This window comes from Hylobates moloch, unplaced genomic scaffold (assembly GCF_009828535.3).
Source record: "Hylobates moloch isolate HMO894 unplaced genomic scaffold, HMol_V3 SCAFFOLD_10, whole genome shotgun sequence".
NCBI lineage: Eukaryota > Metazoa > Chordata > Mammalia > Primates > Hylobatidae > Hylobates > Hylobates moloch.
Window position 1 is genome coordinate 27,629,067 of NW_026652285.1, and position 24,856 is coordinate 27,653,922.

The following is a 24,856-nucleotide window of genomic DNA, read 5'->3' on the forward strand; positions in this document are numbered from 1 at the left end:
CCACCTACACACCACTCCAAACCGTGGACCCCCATCTTAAATTACACCCTGCATTATATTTCTGGATGAGTCCATGGGGGTGAAAAGAGAGGGTAAATAGTGGGAAGAAGAGACTCTAAAGGGAAAGGTCAAATCAGACAGACGTACCGTCTTAGGGTACCTTGGATCCTCTCCCCTGGGGCCTCTAAAGGACGCACAAACCTGAGACATGAGTGATGGTTAAAAAAATTTGGGTTTTATTGTTTTTGCTAAATAATACTAAAAAAAAAATTCATTTTGAAGGCAGGGCTTGAATTATTTAATTTTGATCCATTTATTTAATTAAAAAAAAAGGAAGGGGAAAGAGATCATGGCCAAAAAAAATAGTAGTTAACCCCCACCCCACCCCCAAAGCTCTAGCCAGTCATGTGAGCATCACCCACATCCCACTCAGTGCCTGATATTCGGATGGTGGCATACTCTGCCCCAGGAGACTGCCTGAAGGCACGGGGCAATGGGTACCAATTTTAGCTCTCAGCAGGTTAGTCAACCAGACAAACTGGTGGGCTGAAGTCCAGAAATTCTTTCCAGGTTTTCTGCTCATTGGCTGAGCACATACAAACTGTCATAAGCTTGTAAAATTTAAGGGGAGTTGAGGTGGGGCATAAGAGCAAGAGGGCAGCAGGAGAAGAGAAATTATGGGTCACCCAAGCTTTTTCCTGGGCTAGTGGCTCTGGATATAGATTTAAAGAGAGGTCAGAGTAAATGGACTCTAGGTTTCTTATCAAAGAAAATTATCCCTCAAAGAGGAGCTGAGATGTGCCATGCAAGAGAGTTCTTCCTGCAGAGGCACAGGAGAAAGGGCAGCTGACTCTCTCATGTGGAGAGAGTGGCGAGGAAGTTCTTCCAGTACCATAAAGTAAGACAGGCAGAGGGAGAATCCTGAGGTTTGGGCCAAATGTGAGACTGGTACACACACAGTTAAAGACTAAAAAGCCATCAGGAACCCTCAAAGCCAAATTCTATCTGCACACTGGCTCTACAAAGTTCACAGCAAGAATCTCTTGCACCAAGTCAAGTTAGTGGCCTAGCTATGATGGATGGTGGGGAGGGCAATACATTTTTTATTTTCAGAGGGATGAGGTGGGAAGAACAGCCATGATCTAGTAAAAAGAGACCTGCAAGAAGCAGAAAATATTTAGAGAACATTTTAATATATATTTTCATATATATATTTAAAGTTAAGAAAAATAAAACTAATTCAAGCCATGCCCTGTGCAAAAAAAAAAAAAAGAAAAGAAAAAAAGGAAAAGAAAACAAAAATTTAAAGTGAGACGTTTGCTGCTCTGGTCTCAACTTAAGAATCACAGTCAGCTTGTTACTTTTATTTTGGAAGAAAAGATGTAAAAGTTTCTTTCAATCATTCAGAAGGCAAGTGTAGCCACTTATAAAAACAGAATGGCAGGAACAGACTAGGAAAGGAAAGTCAGAAGTAAAAGGGCGGAGTGGGAAAAGAATTTTCAAAAATAAAATTAACAAGGTGACTGTTCCAGAAGAGGGCTGTGAAAAGGACATGGTGGACCGAAGTCTGTTAGTCAAGTAATGATTCAACTTTTAAATTATTCTCTTGTTCTTTTTTGTTGGGTGTTTTGTTTGTTCAAGTCTAAGATTTGGAAATGCTGACCCTTTGTTAAGAGCCAACAGGACATATAGGATCCCTTCCCTCCCCCGGCCTGCCTCCGCTGAAGCCACCACCAGCGCCTCCTTGGCTGGATGCTGGAAGAGTCCTCCATGTGTACGGACTCAGGATGACAGGGCAGCCTCCTTCTGTGGTTGCTGGGCTTGTGAACGCTGCAGTATCTTTTGGCTTTCCACGTCTCTAAAATGTTTTTCAACCTGAAAAAGACCAGGCAACCCAGGTCAATAAAGGAGATAGGGAAGAAAGGTCTCCCAAACAATCCAACCCAGGTTTCCACAGCCCCATCCTGGCTGTCCAGCCCATGTAATAATATCCAGGCACCTTTGCCCTTGCTGTCTATTGGCCTTCCCAACCACAAGGTAGGCCAGGGCCTCCTGCTTCAGCCACATTTTTTTTTTGCATTTTCCACTAAGATTGGCTAGAAGAAGGTGAATCTACAAACTAAACTATAAAATATAATAAGGGGAGATTATCATGACCTAAACTCCTCCTCTCTTCTATACACAAGTAAAAAATGAAAAGCTGGTGGAGGAATTACAGTCTTATCATACCTCCTACATCTACAATGTTGGTCTCCCAATGTTCCTCAGAGGAAAAAAAAAAGCAGGAGTGTTTTCTAAGTTTAACAAATGCTAAGTCCAGTGACATATGTAGGGTCAGAGACACCGACGGCAACTGATTTATACCAACTAGATCTTTCTAGAAGGGTATCTGCAGCTAAGAAAAACCCAAAATGGGGCCAGGCGTGGTGGCTCATACCTGCAATCCCAGCACTTTGGGAGGCCAAGGTGGGCAGATCACTTCAGGTCAGGAGTTCGAGACCAGCCTGGCCAACATGGTGAAACCCCATCTCTAGCCGGGTGTGGTGGCATACGCCTGTAGTCCCAGGTACTCGGGAGGCTGAGGCAGGAGAATCGCTTGAACCCGGGAGGCGGAGGTTGCAGTGAGCTGAGATCGTGCCACTGCACTCCAGCATGGGCGACAGAGCGAGACTCTGTCTCTAAAAAAGAAAAACTCAATATGGGATGAGAGAAACTGCTCAGGCCCAATACCATGGAACAGTCTTGCTAATTCCAAAAAGCCAGCAAACGACATAGGGTCACCCACTCACTTCATTCCACACCACCCAGTGGTTCCATTCCCACAGGAGTGGCCAAGCAACAGCTGCAGAGCCCCACAGTACAGGGAAGGCAGGGAGCCCAGACAGGGCTGCTAGAGGAGGCAGAGACTGTAGCACAATGTCCTGGTCTGGTGCTAAAGACTGAAGGCCGGAGGAACCATCCTCTCTCCCCTAAAGTCTGAAGGCTCCTTTACTTACTATTTTGCGTACATGGCTCAGTGCACTCCCTTCTTTGCCTTTACAGTTTTCCACTTGATATGGGGGTGTAATAACAACTTCTTCCATGACTACGATGTTTTTTTCTTGCCATTTACAGTCTTTAATGCTGGAAGGAGAAGACAGCAGGCAAAATGTAACCTCTTGGGGGCATCCCACATCTCCTGTCTGATGAATAAATAACTCCAGAAGGCTGATCCCAAGTTCCCAGCTCACCACTCAGCCAACAACTAGATGCCAGCAGCCCATATAGTAGCCAAGAAACATTCCTTGGGTGCCACTGGCTAGAAAAGCAATGAAACTCATGCACATTTATTCTTGGGAGAGCCCAGAAATTGTTACTCTGAAGCATCAGAGACCTGGAGAGTCATAAAAATGTGATGGTGGCCTCAAGAATCCAAACTAAGATAGCAGCCTAGGGCAGAGGCTGGCAAACTTTTTCTCTTAAGGGTCTCTTAACAAACATTTTAGGCTTTGCAGGCCATATCATCTGTTACAACTAGCACTGAGTTCTGCCATAGTTGTACAAAAGTAGCCATGGACAATAGGTAAAACAGATGAGCAGATGTGGCCTGCTGGCACAGTTTGCCAATCATTGGCCTAGGGAGAAATACCACCTTTAGAAAGACAGGAGAACAGGCCAGGCGCGGTGGCTCACATCTGTAATCCCCGTGCTTTGGGAGGCCGAGGCGGGTAGATGGCTTGAGTCCAGGAGTTGGAGACCAGCCTGGGCAATATGGCAAAAACTCGTCTCTACTAAAAATACATACAAAAAATTAGCCGGTAGTGGTGGCATGCGTCTGTAGTCCCAGTTACTCCGGAGGCTGAGGTGGGAGAATCACCTGAGCCGGGGAGATCGAGGCTACAGTAAGCTAAAATTGCACCACTGCACTCTAACCTAGGCAATAAAAGTGAGACCCTGTCTCAAAAAAAAAAAAAAAAAAAAAAAAGAAAGGCTGGGAGCAGTGGCTCACGCCTGTAATCGCAGTACTTTGGGAGGCCAAAGCGGGCGGATCATGAGGTCAGGAGATCAAGACCATCCTGGCCAACATGATGAAACCCTGTCTCTACTAAAAATACAAAAATTAGCTGGGCGTGGGACTGTGCGCCTGTAGTCCCAGTTACTCGGGAGGGTGAAGCAGGAGAATCACTTGAACCTGGGAGGCAGAGATTGCGGTGAGCCAAGATTGCACCATTGGACTCCAGCCTGGCAACAGAGTGAGACTCCGACTCAAAAAAAGAGAGAGAGAACAAACTCCCCATCTTACTATGATCTATACTCTGACCCTTATCACCCATAATGGGAGCTGCTCTTCAGACTGGCTCTTCTCAATTATCAGACAGTTGGGCACTTGCCAGACTGGGAAAACCCATTCCAGTTCACAACTGGGAAGCCCCAGGGCAGCTGATGCGACTGGGAGTTCCTTCACATACCTGTAAATGTTCAGATACTCACACCATGGCCTCAAACAGCTCTGATGCCAGCTGCCATCTGTGCACCAGATCCAGGGTGGTTAAACAGAGTAACAGATGGCAGTGTGGGGCGGGGGGGAGGGGGGGTGGAGAGGGGTGTCAAATTTTCCAGTTTTTCAGCAGCTAGGGAAGCTAGTGGAGAGTCAAATGACTTCTGCTGTGACAAAATGTCTTTTTTTTTTTTTTTTTTTTTGAGACAGAGTTTTGCTCTTGTCACCCAGGCTGGAGTGCAATGCACAGTCTCGGCTCACCGCAACCTCCACCTCCAGGGTTCAAGCAAATCTCCTGCCTCAGCCTCCCAAGTAGCTGGGATTACAGGCATGCACCACCACGCCTGGCTAATTTTGTATTTTTAGTAGAGATGGGGGTTTCACCATGTTGGTCAGGCTGGTCTGGAACTCCCGACCTCAGGTGATCCGCCCACCTCGGCCTCCCAAAGTGCTGGGATTACAGGCTTGAGCCACCGCGCCCGACCAACAAAATGTCTTTTAAGAGGTGGTAAGAAGGTGGCCTGCTCTAACTCCCTGTGTTCATCCCAATCTACACTGGGAAAAGTGATACAGATATAACTTTCCCTTAATAAAAACTGCATCAGCTTTTAAAGAAAGGCACAAAACAACAAAATCAAAGAGAAGAAATCACTAGTTCTAAGTTATGGACTACTAGGTCTAGAAGGGACCGTTAGGGATAATCTAATCCAAAACTAAGTTTTACACACAAGAAACTAAAGACCAGAGAAGACAACTTGTCCATGATTACACTTCTGTGTGGAAAGGGAGCTATAGCACCTGCACCTCTGGATGCCGGTGTATTGCCAATACCCTACCCAGCTTCCCCAGTAGACTTTTAGGAAGACAATCACCCAAAAGCCTGCCACCAGACAGCACAACCAGGTAGCATTACCCCAGGACAAAGGACCTCTCTGATCCCCCAACTCACGTCTTGTGAATGGTCTGGAAGAGCTGCTGGCCCTCTAGAGAGACACCAGCACTGATTGCATAGGCCTGGCTCAGCTTCTCCTCCTTCTCTGTCCGTGCTTTGCTGGCAAGCTAAGGTGGAAGAGAGGAAAGAGACTCAGAATAGGATTCATCTTCATTCTTCCCAACAGTCAGGACCTAAGCTGAAAAAAGGAGGCCAGGAAAGACTTGTTTGGACAGATTCTGTTTTCTCAGAAGTGAAAAGTTAAACAAATTTTAAAAATCCACAACATACCTGAAGTTACTGGTATTCCAAGAAAACGTTCCTTCCTTCCTTCTAATATTTACTGCATACCTACTATGTGCCAGACATTCACTATGCTAGGCTAAATACAGCCTGAAGTGGGTGGGGGAGACAGACTATAAACAAGTAACCGAAATCAAGGTAATTTCAGACAGTGATAAGCACTAGGAAGAAAATAAAGCACTTTTAACATTATAGAGTGTGGCTGGGGGACTATGTGATGGCAAATGATGGTCAGAGATTTAAAAATATATACATTTCCCGCCAGAGGTGGTGGCTCATGCCTGTAATCCCAGCACTTTGGGAGGCCGAGGCAGGTGGATCACAAGGTCAGGAGGTCACGACCAGCCTGGCCAAGGTGGTTGAAACCCTGTTTCTACTAAAAACACACACGCAAAAAAATTAGCCAGGCGTGGTGGCGGGCTCCTGCAATCCCATCTACTTGGGAGGCTGAGGCAGAGAATTGCTTGAACCCAGGAGGAGCAGGGTGCAGGGAGCTGAGATCGCGCCACTGCACTCTAGCCTGGGTGACAGGGCAAGACTCCGTCTCAAAAAATACATACACACATACACATACACATACACACATACCAACACACACACACACACACACACACACACACACACACACACACTTCTAACTGGGTGCATCATTGAGGTCGGGAGTTCGAGACCAGCCTGGCCAACATGGTGAAACCCCGTCTCTACTAAAATTACAAAAATTAGCCGGGCGTGGTGGTGCGCGCCTGTAATCCCAGCTACTCAGAAGGCTGAGGCAGCAGAATCACTTGAACCCAGCAGGCAGATGTTGCAGTGTGCCGAGATCATGCTACTGTACTCCAGCCTGGGCAAAGAAGAGAGACTCTGTCTCTTGAAAAAAAAAAAAAAAAATATATATATATATATATACACACACACACACACACACACACACACACACACACATACACATACACACACAGAATTTCCATTTCAAAGTGAAAATGAGGATTTATCAGCTGTTGTGCTAGAGCCTCCAGTTTAAAAATTAATACATACCACACCTTCACAGATCACAATTTGAGACTCTAAAAACTCTTACAGAACCATTATCTGTGCTCACACAGGGAGCCAGGACTCAAGTAAATTTAACCATAAATGCTGTCCACCTTTAACTTCAGCTAAAGGCAACCCTGTCCTGCTTTTGAGAAAAATGAAGAGTCTGAATTCTACGTCATGTCTGTTCCTTCACTGCCCTCTGGTGGAACCATCCACAAACTGATCAAAAGAAAATCTAGTAAAATCTGGTAGTCTACTACAATCTTTTAACTTCTACCCTGTCAATCCCTATCACCTCTCCAGCACATTTCTGATCCCCACCCCACACTACTGGTTGCTAGAGATTCCAGAGGTACAAATTTGTTTGAGTGTAAGACAAAACAAATGTGCTAGACAAGGTAGTTAAAACAAATTAAGAGGCCGGGCGCGGTGGCTCACGCCTGTAATCCCAGCACTTTGGGAGGCCGAGGCGGGCAGATCATGAGGTCAGGAGATTGAGACCATGGTGAAACCCCGTCTCTACTAAAAATACAAAAAAAAAATTAGCCAGGCGCGGTGGCGGGCGCCTGTAGTCCCAGCTACTCAGGAGACTGAGGCAGGAGAATGGCGTGAACCCGGGAGGCGGAGCTTGCAGTCCAGCCTGGGCGACACAGCGAGACTCCATCTCAAAAAAAAAAATAAATAAATAAATAAATAATAAAACAAATTAAAGGCAAACAATGCATCTTAAAAGTCCAACAAATAATGTGGAGACTCTTCAGACCCATGAACATAAACAGCTGAGTCTAACAATGCTGCAGCCCATGTGCAAACACATGCGAGAACACATAATTTGTCCCCAAACATCAGTTCCTTAAATAAAAAGGGGCACTGGCCGGGCCCAGTGGCTCACGCCTATAAGCCCAGCACTTTGTGAGGCCGAGGTGGGCGGATCACCTGAGGTCAGGAGTTCGAGACCAACCTGGCCAACATGGTGAAACCCCGTCTCTACAAAAAATACAAAAATCAGATGGGTGTGGTGGTGCGCGCCTGTAATCCCAGCTACTCAGGAGGCTGAGACAGGAGAATTGCTTGAACCTAGGAGGCAGGGACTGCAGTGAGCCGAGATTGCGCCACTACACTCCAGCCTGGGCGACAGAGCAAGACTCCATCTCAAAAAAAATGGGGAGACCATACCTACAGCATGTTCCAAAAGTACCTTGATGCTTGGAATCTTCAAACATTTATATTCTGCTTTTACAGTGATCCATCAAACCATAAACCAAGCATAGTTTTTTTTCTTAGGATTGAGTTTCACTCTTGTTGCCCAGGCTGGAGTACAATGGCACGATCTCAGCTCACTGCAACCTCCGCCTCCCAGGTTCAAGCGATTCTCCTGTCTCAGCCTCCAGAGTAGCTGGGATTACAGTTGCCCGCCACCATCCCTAGCTAACTTTTTTTTTTTTTCTGAGACAGAGTCTCGCTCTGTCACCCAAGCTGGAGTGCAGTGGCGCAAGCTCTGCTCACTGCAAGCTCTGCCTCCCGGGTTCACATCATTCTCCTGCCTCAGCCTCCCAGGTAGCTGGGACTACAGGCGCCTGCCACCACGCCCAGCTAATTTTTTTTGTAGTTTTTTAGTAGAGATGGGGTTTCACCGTGTTAGCCAGGATGGTCTCCATCTCCTGACCTCGTGATCCACCCACCTGGGCCTCTCTAAGTGCTAGGATTACAGGCATGAGCCACTACGCCTGGCCATTTTTTTGTATTTTTAGTAGAGACAGGATTTCACCATGTTGGCCAGGCCAGTCTCAAACTCCTGACCTCAGGTGATCCACCCGCCTCAGCCTCCCAAAGCGTTGGTATTACAGGCGTGAGCCACCACGCCAGGTTCCAAGCATAGTTTTATAGCAGAGGAAGTAAACCGAGTGACTTAATTCTTTGTTTATAAAATTAAGCACTTTGTCAAGGCTTAGGTTTGACTATGAAAAAGAAGGAGGCCTTCAATTGCCATGGGTATTCTTGTCCTTGCAAGTTTCAAAGACTGTCTTAGGAAGGAGGAGCGGGCGTGAGCACAGAAGACCAGCTCATGCTGTCATTTCAGCCTCCCTGGGTAAGAGAGGGAAGAATGGCAAAACTCTGCAGTGATCTGAAGCCAGAGCTCCTTTTTCACAGGATCTCTAGGACATGGAGAGAGACAAATACAGCAGCAATATATATATAATCTTTCAAGACTGGCTGCCATTCTGGCCCCACCAGGCTATAACTTTACAGACAAATAAACACACAGGCTGACAGCATTCCAAGCAGTGGCAATCCCAACTGTAATAAGAAAGCCTTGTAGTTTCTATGGAAAGAGCTGCTGATGATGTATTTTAAGCAGCAACAAGCAACACTTATTCAAGCACCAAAAAAAACCCCGGTAACAAGGAGGAGTTTCCTTTTTTTTTTTTTTTTTGAGACGGAGTCTTGCTCTGTGTGGCCCAGGCTGGTGCAGTGGCGCAATCTCAGCTCACTGCAGCCTAAAGAGGAGTTTCCTTGAATCTTGCTTTCCAAACAATGCCTTAAGAAAATCTGAAGTCGGCCAGCGCTGTGGCTCACGCCTGTAATCCCAGCATTTTGGGAGGCTGAGGCAGGAAGATCACTTGAGCCCAGTAGTTACAGACCAGCCTGGGTAACATAGTGGGACCCTGTCTCCATTTAAAAAAAAAAAAAAAATCTGAAGTCTTCAAGGAAAGAAGGAAAAACTGGAGGGTGGCAGAGCTCCTGGGAAGCATCTAGTGGTCAGGCTGGCATTTACCTTATAAGCAGGCTGGAAGATCTCACTTTGAAACCTCAATCCCCTTTAAAAACATTTATTCCTGAAAATCCAAATCATCTCCGAATGCTGGGTCAGAGAAAGCTGCTTCTATAAAGCTTGTGTTGACTAGATAGTCTGAACGCTCAAAGAGTAAAATGTCGTTGTCACCTACATAGCAGCTTAAAAACATAACATCACCCCATTTAGTAAGAGACAAGAGTTGGCTCAGGAAACCAGGCATCTATGCAGAATGTTTAAGAATGGAACTGACAAATAAAGCTAGAGAAGGGGAGAAAAAAAAGCTGGAAGAAGAGCCACTTGAATTTTTGCCAGAGAGAAAATAAAATGGATATAAATCTCAGCCAGAAGTGATTCTTTAGACAGGCTGAGTAACAATGACACACTGGTTATAGAACAATGATTTCAAAATACACCCCCCACCCCCGCCCAAAATACCAGTTGTGCAAGTGCAATCTCCCCTAAAGGCTCCAAAAGCAAAGGAGAATGGACAATTCTCTATTTCAATTCTAATGCAAACATCCCAAATGCTAAATGATGTAAGGGGTCACTTGGAAAAGTCAGCAGAAATGACTATAAGCTGACTGTATGTATTTTCAGTTTGCCCCCAATATACTCAACCTACAGTAATGCTTTAGGGATCTGGAATCAGCTACACGGATCTGCTTTTACCAGGAAGCTGTACAAATGGGATAAAATCTCCTAGAGAGAACCCCATCAATTAGGGGTCCCCATCAATGTAGGAGACCGCTCTCAATAAAAGAAACTAGAAGTGTTTCCTTTTCTCAAAATTGGGGGTGGGGAGAGAGAGATTACCTTGCCCTTTTTTGTCATGAAAACTCATGCAGAACATGAATACGCCTTCTTTTGTAAAGCAAACGATTATCACTCTACCCTCAATTTAGCTGCTGTACAAATCTAAATTTTCCCACGTATTTTTGCAAATGACTATACACCTATAAATGGCCCAATTATTCCAAGTTAGTAAGTTTATGGTTTTTGCCAAACCACTGGAGAGAACCAATAAAAGCTGCCCTCAGTAGAGAAAGTGTAGAATGTGCCCTTTAGACTTGGGAGGGCCACCAAGATTACTTTTTAAAATCTATTTCTTTTTTTTTTTGAGACGAAGTCTTGCTCTGTCGCCCAGGCTGGAGTGCAGTGGTGCGATCTCGGTTCATTGCAACCTCTGCCTCCCAGGTTCAAGCGATTCTTCTGCCTCAGCCTCTCAAGTAGCTGGGATTACAGATGCCCACCACCACACCCGGCTAATTTTTGTATTTTTAGTAGAGACAGGGTTTCACCATGTTGGCCAGGCTGGTCTCGAACTCCTGCCCACGTGATCTGCCCGCCTCAGCCTCCCAAGGTGCTGGGATTATAAGCATAAGCCATCACGCCTGGCCTTCAATCTATTTCTATAGTTTTTCCTTTACTAGATATTTCATCTAAATGGAACCATATAATATGTTGATTTCTTTTTTTTTGAGATGGAGTCTTGCTCTGTCGCCCAGGCTGGAGTGCAGTGGCGCAATCTCGGCTCACTGAAAGCTCTGCCTCCCGGGTTCACGCCATTCTCCTGCCTCAGCCTCTCTGAGTAGCTGGGACTACGGGCACCCGCCACCACGCCCGGCTAATTTTTTGTATTTTTAGTAGAGACGGGGTTTCACCATGGTCTCGATCTCCTGACCTCATGATCCGCCCGCCTTGGCCTCCCAAAGTGCTGGGATTACAAGCGTGAGCCACCGCGCCCGGCCTAATATGTTGATTTCTATAGTTTTTCCTTTACTAGATATTTCATATGAATGGAATGATACAATGTGTTGACTTATGTCTCTGGCTTCTTCCACTTAGCATATTTCTGAGGTTCATCCATTTCGTTTCATGTACCAATAGTTTTTTAAATTGCTAGGTAGCATTCCACTATGAGGATATAGTTCTACCTTTTATATATTCATTCACTAGTTGATGGACAGTTGATCAAAATCTGAATTGTTTCCAGTTTTGTTTTTTGTGTTTTCTGAAACAGAGTCTCACTCTATCACCCAGGCCAGAATGCAATGGCACAATCTCAGCTCACTGCAACCTCCACCCACTGGGCTCATGCAATCCTCCCACCTCAGCTTCCCAAGTAGCTGGGACCACAGATGCACACCACCACACCCGGCTAAGTTTGTGTATTTTTTTGTAGAGATGGGGTTTCACTGTGTTGCCCAGGATGGTCTTAAACTCCTGAGCTCAAACGATCCACCCACCTTGGCCTCCTAAAGTGCTGGGATTACAGGTGTGAGCCACCCTACCCGGCTGTTTCCAATTTTTGGCAGCAGTCACACACAAGTCTTTGTGTATGTAAAAGTAAAAACATTTTACTTTTTAAAAATAAATTACATTTTACTTTTTAAAAGTAAAAAGTCTCTGTGTGTGGACATGTTTTTACTTTTTTGGGTAGATACCTAAGAGTAGAATTTCTGGGTCATATGGTAAGTGTATGTTTAATTTTTAAAGTAATTGTTTTCCTGCTAGTGAAGTTTCCTTAAAAACAAAACAAAAGGGCCAGGTGCAGTGGCTCACGCCTGTAATCCTAGCACTTTGGGAGGCCGAGGCGGGTGGATCACGAGGTCAGGAGATCGAGACCATCCTGGCTAACACGGTGAAACCCTGTCTCTACTAAAAATGCAAAAAATCAGCCGGGCGTGGTGGCGGGCGCCTGTAGTCCTAGCTACTCGGGAGGCTGAGGCAGGAGAATGGCGTGAACTCGGGAGGCGGAGCTTGCAGTGAGCTGAGATAGCGCCACTGCACTCCAGCCTGGGTGACAAAGAGCCAGACTCCGTCTCAAAAAAAAAAAAAAAAAAAAAAAAAAAAAAACTGGAGTGCAATGGGGCGATCTCAGCTCACTGCAACCTCCGCCTCCGGGGTTCAAGTGATTCTCCTACCTCAGTCTCCCGAGTAGCTGGGATTACAGGTGCCCGCCACCACGCCTGGCTAATTTTTTGTATTTTTAGTAGAGATGGGGTTTCACTATGTTGGCCAGGCTGGTCTCGAACTCCTGACCTCGTGATCCACCCAACTCGACCTCCCAAAGTGCTGGGATTACAGGCGTAAGCCACAGCGCCCGGCCCTAATGTTTGATAGTTCTAAATCGGCCACCTACTCACCAACACTGGGTACTGTTAGCCTTTCTGATCTCAGCCATTTTAGCAGAAGTATAGCAGTTTCACACTGTGGTTTTCACTTGTACTTCCCTTTATGTCTAATGATATCAAGCATCTTATGTGCTTATTTGTAATTACTGTATCTTCTCTGATACAGTATTCAAAGCTTTTGCCCATTTTTAATTGGACTGTCTTTTTTTTGAGATGGAGTCTTGCTCTGTCACCCAGACTGGAGTGTAGTGGCACCATCTCAGCTCACCACAACCTCTGCCTCCCAGGTTCAAGCAATTCTCCTGCCTCAGCCTCCAGAGTAGCTAGGACTACAGGTCCCCCGCCACCACGCCCAGTTAATTTTTGTATTTTTAGTAGAGACGGGGTTTCACCATGTTGGCCAGGCTGGTCTCGAACTCCTGACCTCAGATAATTCACCTGCCTCGGCCTCTCAAAGTGCTGGGATTACAGGCATGAGCCACCATGCCCAGCCTGGATTGTCTTATTATCATTATTATTTTCTTTTTTGAGATAGGTCTTGCTCTGTTGCCCAGGCTGGAGTGTACTGACACAATCATGGCTCACTGCAGCCTTGACCTCCTTGGCTAAAGCAATCCTCCCACCTCAGCCTCCCAAGCATCTGGAACCACAAGCAAGGACCACTAATGCCTGGCAGGTTTTTTTTTTTTTTTTCTAATTTTATGTAGCGATGGGGTCTCCCTATGTTCCCTAGGCTAGTCTCAAAACTCCTGATCTCAAATCATCCTCCCACCTCAGCCTCCCAAAGTGCTGGAATTATAGGCATAAACCACCATGCCCAGGCTGCCTTATTAGGAGTTCTTGGCTGGGCGTGGTCACTCACACCTGTAATCCTAGCACTTTGGGAGGCTGAGGAAGGCAGATCACTTGAGCCAGGAATTCGAGACCAGTGTGGACAACATAGACAGTGTCTGTATTAAATACACACACACACACACACACACACACACACACAAATATTCTGGACACAAGTGCTCTACAAGATACATGTTTTGCAAATTATTTCTCCCAGTCTATGGCTTGTCTTGTCATTTTCTTTATGCAGCAAAACATAGAAAAATTTTTTCCAGGCCAAGGGCAGTGGCTCATGCCTGTAATCCCAGCACTTTGGGAGGCCAAGGAAGGCACATCACTTGAGCCCAGGAGTTCGAGACCAGCCTGGTCAACATAGCGAAACCCCATCTCTACAAAAATTACAAACATTAGCCGGGCACAGTAACATGCACCTGTAGTCCCATCTACTTGAGAGGCTGAGGCAGAGGAATTGCTTGAACCCGGGAAGCGGAGGTTTCAGTTAGCCGAGCTTGCACCACTGCACTCTAGCCTGGGTGACAGACAGAGACTCCATCTCAAAAAAAAAAAAAAAAGGTAACCATAAAAATTCAATGACTATCACCCATACTACACCCATTTTCAATGCAAACATGCTAGCTGCTGGCCTCACTACGAATCAGTTAGAAGCACTAACTGGTTAGCATCTCAAAGAATAAAAAGCACCAAGTTTAAGAACACACTGGGTTCAGGCAAACCAAGAAGCATAAACTTACAAATATTTGTTGTTAATGTGCATATGGCTTACTTGAAATCACTGCACATGACAATCTGTGCTTACCTGGCTCTCCTTTCTTTTTTTTTTTGAGACGGAGTCTCGCTCTGTCACCCAGGCTGGAGTGCAGTGGCGCGATCTCGGCTCACTGCAAGCTCCGCCTCCCGGGTTCACGCCATTCTCCTGCCTCAGCCTTTCCGAGTAACTGGGACTACAGGCACCTACCACCACGCTCGGCTAATTTTTTGTATTTTTAGTAGAGACGGGGTTTCACCATGGTCTCGATCTCCTGACCTCGTGATCTGCCCGCCTCGGCCTCCCAAAGTGCTGGGATTACAAGCGTGAGCCACTGCGCCCGGCCTGGCTCTCCTTTCATTCTGCATGATTCCCAGTGAAAACACAGTCCTTGTATACTAACCAGTGCTTCCTCCTGTGCCCGTTTTATATATAGCACCTTGATGTGGGCAAAGGAGAAAAGTATATGCATTCGATATCAAAGCACAACAATATTAAAAGGCTCATTCCTATACTCCTAGCACTTTGGGCGCAGTGGCTCATTCCTATACTCCCAGCACTTTGGGAAGCCAAGGCAGGAAGATCACTTGAGGCCAGGAGTTCAGGCCAGCCTGGCCAACTTTATGAAACCCCGTCTCTACTGGGTTAGAGCCACGCATGGTGGTGTGCACCTGTAGTCCCAGCTACTTGGGAGGCTAAGGCAGGAGAATCGCTTGAACCCGGGAGACGGAGGCTGCAGTGAGCTGAGCTTGTGCCACTGCACTCCAGCCTGTGTGACAGAGACTCTGCCTTAAAAAAAACAAAACAACAACAACAAAAACCAGCTTCTAATCATGACTGATGCTGGGTAACCCTTATTTTTGTTTGTTTGTTTGTTTGTTTTTAAGAGACAAGGTATCACTCTTCTGCCCAGGCTGGAGTGCAGGGGCATGATCCTAGCACAATGCAGCCACAAACTCCTGGGCTCAAGTGATCTTCCCACCTCAGCCTACTGAGTAGCTGAGACTATAGGTGTGCGCCACCACACCAGCTACTTTTTTTTATTTTTGTAGAGACGGGGTCTTGCTATATTGCCCAGGCTGGTCTTGAACTTCTGGCCTCCAGCAATCCTCCCGCCTCAGCCTCCCAAAGTGCTGGGATTAAATGCATGAGCCACCGTGTCCCACAAGTGAGTGATTTAATGAACACCAAGGACACACATCTCGTTTGCACGCAGTGACACGGAAGGAAAAGGGAGGAGCCAAAAGAACAAAATCCAAGCAATATGCACTTCATTTTGTTATTCAGTCACCAGCTGGGCCATCTTATTTCCACATGCCCAGACCAGGAAGGCACAGGTGCCGTGGGGAATCCAAAGGGATTCCTACTACAAGTATTTAACAGGCTGAGACAGCTGATACAACAAGGGAAACAGAGAAGCCAGAGAGGAGCCTGCTGGGTGTGACCTACTGACTCCAATGAGCCACTCTCAGTTTGTCTTCTCTGTGTATTTGGGTCTTCCAACCAGCTGTCCTCACAGAGGGCTTAGGAAACACTGCAGCTGCTGCCCAGAACTGCTTGTGACGCCTGCAAGCCTGGTGGGTGTCAAGGGATGGCAGACCAGAGTGGCTAAGAACAACTGTTATCATAAGGGCCCTTGCATGTTCCCTATGTTTTGAATCTGGGGTAGGCTCTTGGAAAGCCTTCATTCTTTTTCTTTTTATTTTTTTGAGACGGAGTTTCTCTCTTGTTGCCCAGGCTGGAGTGCAATGGCGCGATCTCAGCTCACTGCAACCTCCACCTCCCAGCTTCAAGCGATTCTCCTGCCTCAGCCTCCCAAGTAGCTGGGGTTACAGACATGTGACACCATGCCCAGCTAATTTTTGTATTTTTTTTTTTTTTTTTTTAGTATGAGACGGAGTCTTGCTCTGTCGCCCAGGCTGGAGTGCAGTGGCGCACTTTCGGCTCACTGCAAGCTCCGCCTCCCGGGTTCATGCCATTCTCCGGCCTCAGCCTCTCCGAGTAGCTGGGACTACAGGCACCCGCCACCACGCCCGGCTAATTTTTTTTTTGTATTTTTAGTAGAGATGGGGTTTCACCGTGGTCTCGATCTCCTGATCTCGTGATCCGCCCGCCTCGGCCTCCCAAAGTGCTGGGATTACAAGCGTGAGCCACTGTGCCCGGCCGAGACGGGGTTTTGCCATGTTGACCAGGCTGGTCTCGAACTCCTGACCTCAGGTAATCCACCCGCCTCAGCCTCCCAAAGTGTTGGGGTTACAGGCATGAGCCACCACACCCGGCCAAAGCCTTTATTCTTAGCTAGCAACAAACAGGCTCTCAAAAATATATCTTCCGAATATCAGCATCCCCAGGACAACTGTTCCTAGCTGAAAGCTTGTGCCTGAACATTTCTTTTTTCTTTTTTTTTTTTTTTTTTGAGATGGAGTCTCGCTCTGTTGCCCAGGCTGGAGTACGGTGGCGTGATCTAGGCTCACTGTAACCTCCACTTCCTGGGTTCAAGTGATTCTCCTGCCTCAGCCTCCAGAGTAGCTGGTATTACAGGCACATGCCACCACAACCAGCTAATTTTTGTAGTTTGAGAAGAGATGGGGGTTTCACCCTGTTGGCCAAGCTAGTCTCGAACTCCTGACCTCAAGTAATCTGCCTGCCTCAGCCTCCCAAAGTGCTGGAATTACAGGTGTGAGCCCCGGTGCCCAGTGTGTCTGAACATTTCTAATAAAATACTGTTCCTGGACAGGCGTGGTAGCTCACACCTATAACTCCAGCACTTTGGGAGACAGGTGGGTGGATACTTTGAGCTCAGGGGTTTGAGACCAGCCTGGGCAACATGGCAAAACCCTGTCTCTACAAAAAAATTTTTAACAAATTAGCTGGGGGGCTGGGCATAGTGGCTCACACCTGTAATCCCAGCACTTTGGGAGGCTGAGGTGGGCAGATCACGAGGTCAAGAGATCGAGACCATCTTGACCAACATGGTGAAACCCCCTCTCTACTAAAAATACAAAAATTGGCTGGGAGCGGTGGCTCACGCCTGTAATCCCAGCACTTTGGGAGGCAGAGGAAGGCAGATCACGAGATCAGGAATTCGAGACCAGCCTGGCCAATATGGTAAAACCCCGTCTCTACTAAAAATACAAAAAGCCAGGCGTGGTGGCGGGCACCTGTAGTCCCAGCTACTGCTGAGGCAGGAGAATCGCTTGAACCTGGGAGGCGGAGGTTGCAGTGAGCCAAGATCGTGCCACTGCTCTTCAGCCTGGCGACACAGCGAGACTCCATCTCATAAAAAAACAAAACAAAACAAAACAAAACAAAAACACAAATTAGCTGGGTGTGATGGCACACTCCTATGGTCCCAGCTTCTTGGGAGCCTAGCTTGTGCCTGGGAGGGGGAGGTGGCAGTGAGGTGAGATTGCACCACTGCACTTTAACCTGAGTGACACAGTTAAGACCTTGTCTCGGGGGGGAAAAAAAAAAATATATATATATATATATATACTGTTCCCTACAAATTGGACAGTTAGGAACTAAAAAAATACAGTACTCTACTTGAAGTTCTGTCCTAGAATACATAAGAGTAAATAAATAACAATGAATCAAAATATTGAATTAGCCGGGCGTGGTGGCTCACGCTTGTAATCCCAGCACTTTGGGAGGCCGAGGCGGGCGGATCACGAGGTCAGGAGATCGAGACCACGGTGAAACCCCGTCTCTACTAAAAAAAATACAAAAAATTAGCCGGGCGTGGTGGCGGGCGCCTGTAGTCCCAGCTACTTGGAGAGGCTGAGGCAGGAGAATGGCGTGAACCTGGGAGGCGGTGCTTGCAGTGAGCCAAGATTGTGCCACTGCACTCCAGCCTGGGTGACAGAGCAAGACTCCGTCTCAAAAAAAAAACAAAAAACAAAAAACAAAAAAAACAAAATATTGAATCAGGCCAGGATTGGTGGCTCATACCTGTAACCCTAACACTTTAGGAAGCCAAGACAGGAGGATGGCTTGAGTCCAGGGGTGCAAGACCAGACTGGGCAACATAGCAAGGCCCCTGACTCTACCAAAAAAAATGTTAGGCCAGGCACAGTGGTTCACACTTATAATCCCAGCACTTTGAGAGGCCGAGGCGGGTGGATCACTTGAGGTCAGGAGTTCAAGACCAGCCTGGCCAACATGGTGAAACCCCATCTCTACTAAAAATACAAAAATCAGCTGGGTGTGGTGGCATGTGCCTGTAATCTCAGCTACTTGGGAGGCTGAGGCAGGAGAATTGTTTGAACCGGGGAGGCGGAGGTAGCAGTGAGCCAAGATCGTGCTACTGCACTCCAGCCTGGGTGACAGCAAGACTCCATCTTACAAAAAATTTAAAAAGTTTAAATTAGCCAGGCACGGTGGTGCACGCTTGAGCCATGGAGGTCGAGGCTGCAGTGAGCTATGATCATGTCACTGCATCCCAGTCTGGGCAACAGAGCAAGTCCCTATGTCTAAATTAAAAACAAACAAACAAACAAAAAACCTGAGCCCAGCCTGGGCTTAACAGTGAGACCCTGTTTCTACAAAAAATGAAATTTAAAAAAATCAGCCAGGTGTGTTGGCATGCACCTGTAGTCTCAGCTACCTGAAATGCTGAAGTGGGAGGATCGCTTGAGCCCAGGATGTCAAGGCTGCTGCAAGCCGTGTTGGAACCACTGCACACTAAGCTGGACAACACAGCGAGAACTTGTCTTTAAAGAAACAAACAGGCCGGGTGCGGTGGCTCACACTTGTAATCCCAGAACTTTGGGAGGCTGAGGCGGCGGATCATGTGAGGTCAGGAGTTCGAAACCAGCCTGCCCAACATGGTGAAACCCCATCTCTACTAAAATTACAAAAATTAGCCGGGCGTGGTGGCGGGTACCTGTAATCCCAGCTACTTGGGAGGCTGAGGCAGGAGAATCGCTTGAACCCGGGAGGTGGAGGTTGTAGTGAGCTGAGACCGTGCCATTGAACTCCAGGCTGGGCAACAAGAGCGAAACTCTGTCTTAAAATATATATATATTTATATAAATAAATAAATAATCTATTTATATTTTATATATATATTTTTATATAAATTTATATAATAAATTAATAAATCACCACTCCAGCCTGGACAAGAGCAAAACTCTGTCTTAAAAATATAAATAAATAAATAAATAAAGTGTTACATGCTGTCTGAAAAATAAATACTGTTCTTTAATAGTCTCTTCCCTCCTTTTTGAGAACTAACAACCTCCAGTTCAGCTCAACAGAAAAGCATCAAGTTCTAAATTGCAGAGGTGGACAAACTGAGCACTCCCAAATCAACTTGATCCCTTTTCTCTTCCTTCCCTTTCTCTGAATAATTGCCATTTATTTTTCAAGCCCCTCCTCCACTGTCACATCTGAAGTGTCTTCCCTAAAATGCTCACTACTCTATACCAAGGGTTGGCAAACAGCCTCCTGTGGGCCAAATTCAGCCAACCACTTGTCTTAGATAAGTTTCATTGGAACACAGCTATGCCCATTTGTTTACACGTTGTCTAGGGCTGCTGTGCTACAACGGCAAGGTCGAGTAGATGTGACCAAGACCACACGGCCAATACAGCCTAAAAGACTTACTATCTGGCCCTTTATAGAAAAAGTTTGCTCCTCCCTGCTCGATGCTGTCATGTACCTTGCACATATGACCACTAGTGCAGAGCGGGTCTCACCATATTGTTATCACTAAGTTAAATGCTGCTGTCCCTCACCACTCCCAACAAATGTGAGATTCTGGAGGGCAAGAGCAGTGTTTTAATCATCCTGGCATTTCCCAGCACCTTGAAGGGAGAGAGCGCAACAGAGAAGACAGAAAAAAGGAGAAGAAACAATGACTATCAGAGATTCAGAGGACCAGTCACAAAACAGTTCCCAGAGGTCACACATTCATTAACAGCACAGTTGGAAAAACACTGCTGTCCTTCAAACTCCCTATATCTTATTCCACAATACTTTTAGCATAATGTGTAGATCCTTTAATTTTCCAGCTCAGGTAGAATTTGCTTCAATCTCCAGGGTAGTTTCTGATATTTACCTGAGCTAGTCTTAAAATTCCATTGCCAGAATTTGACTCTACCACTTGTTTGGTTCCCCTACCCCACCCCAAGCCCATTCTCTGCCAGAAAAAGTTTTAGTTAGAATACCCTTCTCTTAATACTGGAGGAATTACCACCACTGACCCACCCTAATGTCCTTATTTTGAACTGTCTCCACTCAAGGGTAGGGTGCAGAGGTGGCTGCAACAACACACCTATGGCACAACTCTGCCAGACTCACCTGGGCTCAACAATTTATCTTTTCAGGAGGACAACAATTCTATTCCCCACTTCCATGTCCTATGAGGCCAAGAAGGTCCCCTTGGGAACTAAACTCTTGGCTTAACAAGAGCCCCACTGTGTCAGCAGACTGCCATACGCTATAACCTGAACCGAGTCATGAGTTCTAGCCTGCAGCACTGTACCCCCATCATGATTCTGTCAGGTTGACCCCAAAGATTGAATGCCATTGAATCTGACTTCAAAAAGCCAATGGGTTTTGTTGTTGTTGTTGTTGTTGTTGTTTTTAGACAGGGTCTCACTCTGTCACCCAGGCTGGAGTACAGTGGCATGACTGCAGCTCACTGCAGCCTTGACCTTCCCAGGTTCAAGTGATCCTCCCACCTCAGTCTCCAAAGTAGCTGGGACGACAGGCACACCACCACACCTGGCTAATTTTGTATTTTTTGTACAGACAGGATCTATGTTGCCCAGGCTGGTCTTGACCTCCTGGCCTCAAGCAATCTACCCACCTCAACCTCCCAAAGTGCTGGGACTATAGGTGTGAGTCACCACACCCACCAAGTCGGTGATTTTTAAAATGGCAATAAATTATTCCACCTTTCTGACCCATTTGACACCACTCACTACTTAACATGCCCCTGCCACTCAGCAGTGATGGGATCTTCCTCTCCATCTCCCACCTGTATCTTCATGACACTTCTATGATGAAACAGCTATCTGCTCAAAGCCAGGTGCAAGTTTTACCCATGGACTCTCACCAGGGACTGTGGCCTTGGCGACATTTTCTTTTTCTTTTTTTTTTTTTTTAATTTTGAGACAGAGTCTCACTCTGTCGCCCAGGCTGGAGTGCAGTGGTGCAATCTCGGCTCACTGCAACCTCTGCCTCCCGGGTTCAAGGGATTCTCCTGTCTCAGCCTCCCAAGCAGCTGGGACTACAGGCGTGTGCCACCATGCCCGGCTAATTTTTCATTTTTAGTAGAGTATTTTTCTATTTTTAGTATTTTCACCATATTGGCCAGACTGGTCTCAAACTCCTGACTTTGTGATCTGCCCGCCTCGGCCTCCCAAAGTGCTGGGATTACAGGTGTGAGCCACTGCATCCAGCCAGAAACATTTTCTAACCAAGTTAATCATGAGGTTACAGCCTCTAAAAGCCAGAAAAACTATCTGTAGTAAAAACTTGCTTGCCTTAGACAAGTGGTTCTTCGTTCCCACATTCACATACCTTCTTACTTCCTACTAAAGTATACATAGCTAAACATAGGCTGGCCAGGCCATCTCTGACTTCACTGGACACGTCCATACCTCAACATATTAGGGTCAAGATATGACCAAGGGCCAGGCGCAGTGGCTCACACCTGTAATACCAGCACTTTCAGAGGCTGAGGCAAGTGGATCATCTGAGCTCAGGAGTTCAAGACCAGCCTAGGCAACATGGTGAAGCCCCGCCTCTACCGAAAATACAAAAAAAAAAAAAAAAAAAAATTTGCCGGGCATGGTGGCGCATGCCTGTAGTCCCAGCTACTCAGGAGGCTGAGGCAGGAGAATTACTTTAGCACAGGAGGTAGAGGCTGCAGTGAGCAGAGATCATACCACTGCACTCTAGCCTGGGTGAGAGTGAGACCCTGTCTGAAATATATATATATAATTTATATATATAAAGATATAACCAAGAGCCCTGCTAATAGGCTATGTCCACAAACATAGGCTACAATGCAATAATTATCATATCAACCCCAGGAATTTACTGATACTTGGGTTTAACCCTCAAATCACCAGAAAGCCACAGGGTTATACTGAATTTTAACTGTGAAACTGGTAGAATTCAAAATAAAAACGAATTCTCCCCTCAATGTGACATGATACCTAAAGGTACCCTGGGTAGGGCGTGGTGGCTCATGCCTGTAATCCCAGCACTTTGGGAGGCCGAGGTGAGTGGATCACCTGAGGTGGGGAGTTCGAGACCAGCCTAACCAACACGGAGAAACCCCATCTCTACTAAAAATACAAAAAAAAATTAGCCAGGCATGGTGATGCATGCCTGTAATCCCAGCTACTCGGGAGGCTGAGGTAGGAGAATTGCTTGAAACCGGGAGGCGGAGGTTGTGGTGAGTCGAGATCGCGCCATTGCACTCCAGCCTGGGGAACAAGAGTAAAACTCTGTCTCAAAAAAAAAAAAAAGGCCGGGCGCGGTGGCTCAAGCCTGTAATCCCAGCACTTTGGGAGGCCGAGGCGGGTGGATCACGAGGTCAGGAGATCGAGACCATCCTGGCTAACACGGTGAAACCCCGTCTCTACTAAAAAATACAAAAAAATTAGCCGGGCGTGTTGGTGGGCGCCTGTGGTCCCAGCTACTCGGGAGGCTGAGGCAGGAGAATGGCGTGAATCCAGGAGGTGGAGGTTGCGGTGAGCCGAGATCGCGCCACCGCACTCCAGCCTGGGGGACAGAGAAAGACTCCGTCTCAAAAAAAAAAAAAAAGCGAACTCTGGCTGGGCGCAGTAGCTCACTCCTGTAATCCCACCACTTTGGGAGGCTGAGGTGGGAGGATCACTTGAGGCCAGGAGTTTGAGACCAGCATTGGCAGTATAGTAAGACCATGTCTCTACTCCCCAACCGACAAAAAATTGTTTTTTTTTAATTAGCTGGACGTGGTGGCACACACCTGTAGTCCCAGCGACTCAGGAGGGTAAGGCAGAAGGACTGCTTGAGATTGGGAGGCATGATGGCGTGCGCCTGTGGTCCCAGCTACTCAGGAGGCTGAGGCAGAAGAATTGCTTGAACTCGGGAGGCAGAGGTTGCAGTGAGCTGAGATTGCACCACTGCACTCCAGCCTTGGTGACAAAGGAAAACTCCTCTCCAAAAAAAGAAAAAAATATACAGCCTGGTACAGTGGCTCACACCTCTAATCCCAGCACTTTGGGAGGCTGAGGCAAATCACCTGAGGTCGGCCGTTCAAGAACAGTCTGACCAACATGGAGAAACCCTGTCTCTACTAATAATACAAAATTAGCCAGGTGTGGTGGCACATGCCTGTAATCCCAGCTACTTGGGAGGCTGAGGCAGGAGAATCGCTTGAACCCGGGAGGCGGAGGTTGTGGTAAGCCGAAATTGTGCCGTTGCACTCCAGCTTGGGCAGCAAGAGTGAAACTCTGTCTCAAACACATAAAAAAATAAGACGGATGTGCTGGGGCGCACCTGTACTCCCAGCTACTCGGAAGGCTGAGACAGGAGAACTGCTTTAGCACAGGAGGCGGAGGTTGCAGTAAGCTGAGATAGAGCCATGGCACTGCAGCCTGGGCAACAGAGTGAGACTTTTTTTTGTTGTTTTTTGAGACGGAGTCTCACTCTGTCTCCCAGGCTGGAGTGCAGTGGCGCACTCTTGGCTCACTGCAAGCTCCGCCTCCTGGGTTCACACCATTCTCCTGCCTCAGTCTCCCAAGTAGCTGGGACTACAGGCGCCCGCCACCACACCTGGCTAATTTTTGTATTTTTAGTAGAGACGGAGTTTCACCATGTTAGCCAGGGTGGTCTCGATCTCCTGACATCGTGATCCACCCGCCTCGGCCTCCCAAAGTGCTGGGATTACAGGCGTGAGCCACCGTGCCCGGCCAAGACTTCGTCTTAAAAAAATAATAATAATAATGTGCCAGGCGCAGTGGCTCATGCCTGTAATCCCAGCACTTCGGGAGGCCGAGGTGGGTGGATCATGAGGTCAGGAGTTCAAGACCACCCTGGCCAAGATGGTGAAACCCCGTCTCTACTAAAAATACAAAAATTAGCCAGGTATGGTGGCCGATGCCTGGAATCCCAGCTACTCCGGAGGCTGAGGTAGAGAACTGCTTGAACCTGGGAGGCAGAGGTTGCAGTGAGCCGAGATAGCGCTACGGCACTCCAGCCTGGGAGACAGAGGGAGACTCTGTCTCAAAAAAAAAAAAAAAAAAAAACCAAAATAATAATAATAATACATAAAGTCGAAGTTTCCAAGAACCTACCAACGACGTTAAGTGAGAGCCTAGTGTAATGGCATAAATATTCTATGGGCCCTTTGTCATACTGCCCTCCTTCCCCTGCCTTATCTCATTCTATAATTCAATGAGCATTAGTTAGCTACAATAAAAAAATCCGGGCCGGGCACGGTGGCTCACGCCTGTAATCCGGGCACTTTGGGAGGCCAAGACGGGCGGATCATGAGGTCAGGAGATCGAGACCATCCTGGCTAACACGGTGAAACCCTGTCCCTACTAAAAATACAAAAAAATTAGCCAGGCGTAGT

General features: G+C 47.0%; 1 protein-coding gene across 3 annotated transcripts in view; it reads right to left on the reverse strand.

Moving 5' to 3' along the window:
* Window positions 1-213: 213 nt before the first annotated feature.
* The window catches only part of LSM12 (LSM12 homolog), a 34,697-nt gene continuing 10,054 nt past the window's right edge, over window positions 214-24,856 (reverse strand). Inside the window, exons 3-6 of one of the 3 annotated variants that reach the window (XM_058445729.1) lie at window positions 5,427-5,536; window positions 3,678-3,770; window positions 2,997-3,126; window positions 214-1,875 (exon numbers count right to left, since the gene is read on the reverse strand). In XM_058445729.1, the coding sequence (XP_058301712.1) occupies window positions 1,783-1,875; window positions 2,997-3,126; window positions 3,678-3,770; window positions 5,427-5,536 (426 nt within the window). In that variant the 3' untranslated portion in view covers window positions 214-1,782. Of the gene's footprint in view, window positions 1,876-2,303; window positions 2,679-2,996; window positions 3,127-3,677; window positions 3,771-5,426; window positions 5,537-24,856 lie in introns of those variants that run through there. The other 2 variants (XM_032163801.2, XM_032163800.2) reach the window with 2 other exon arrangements.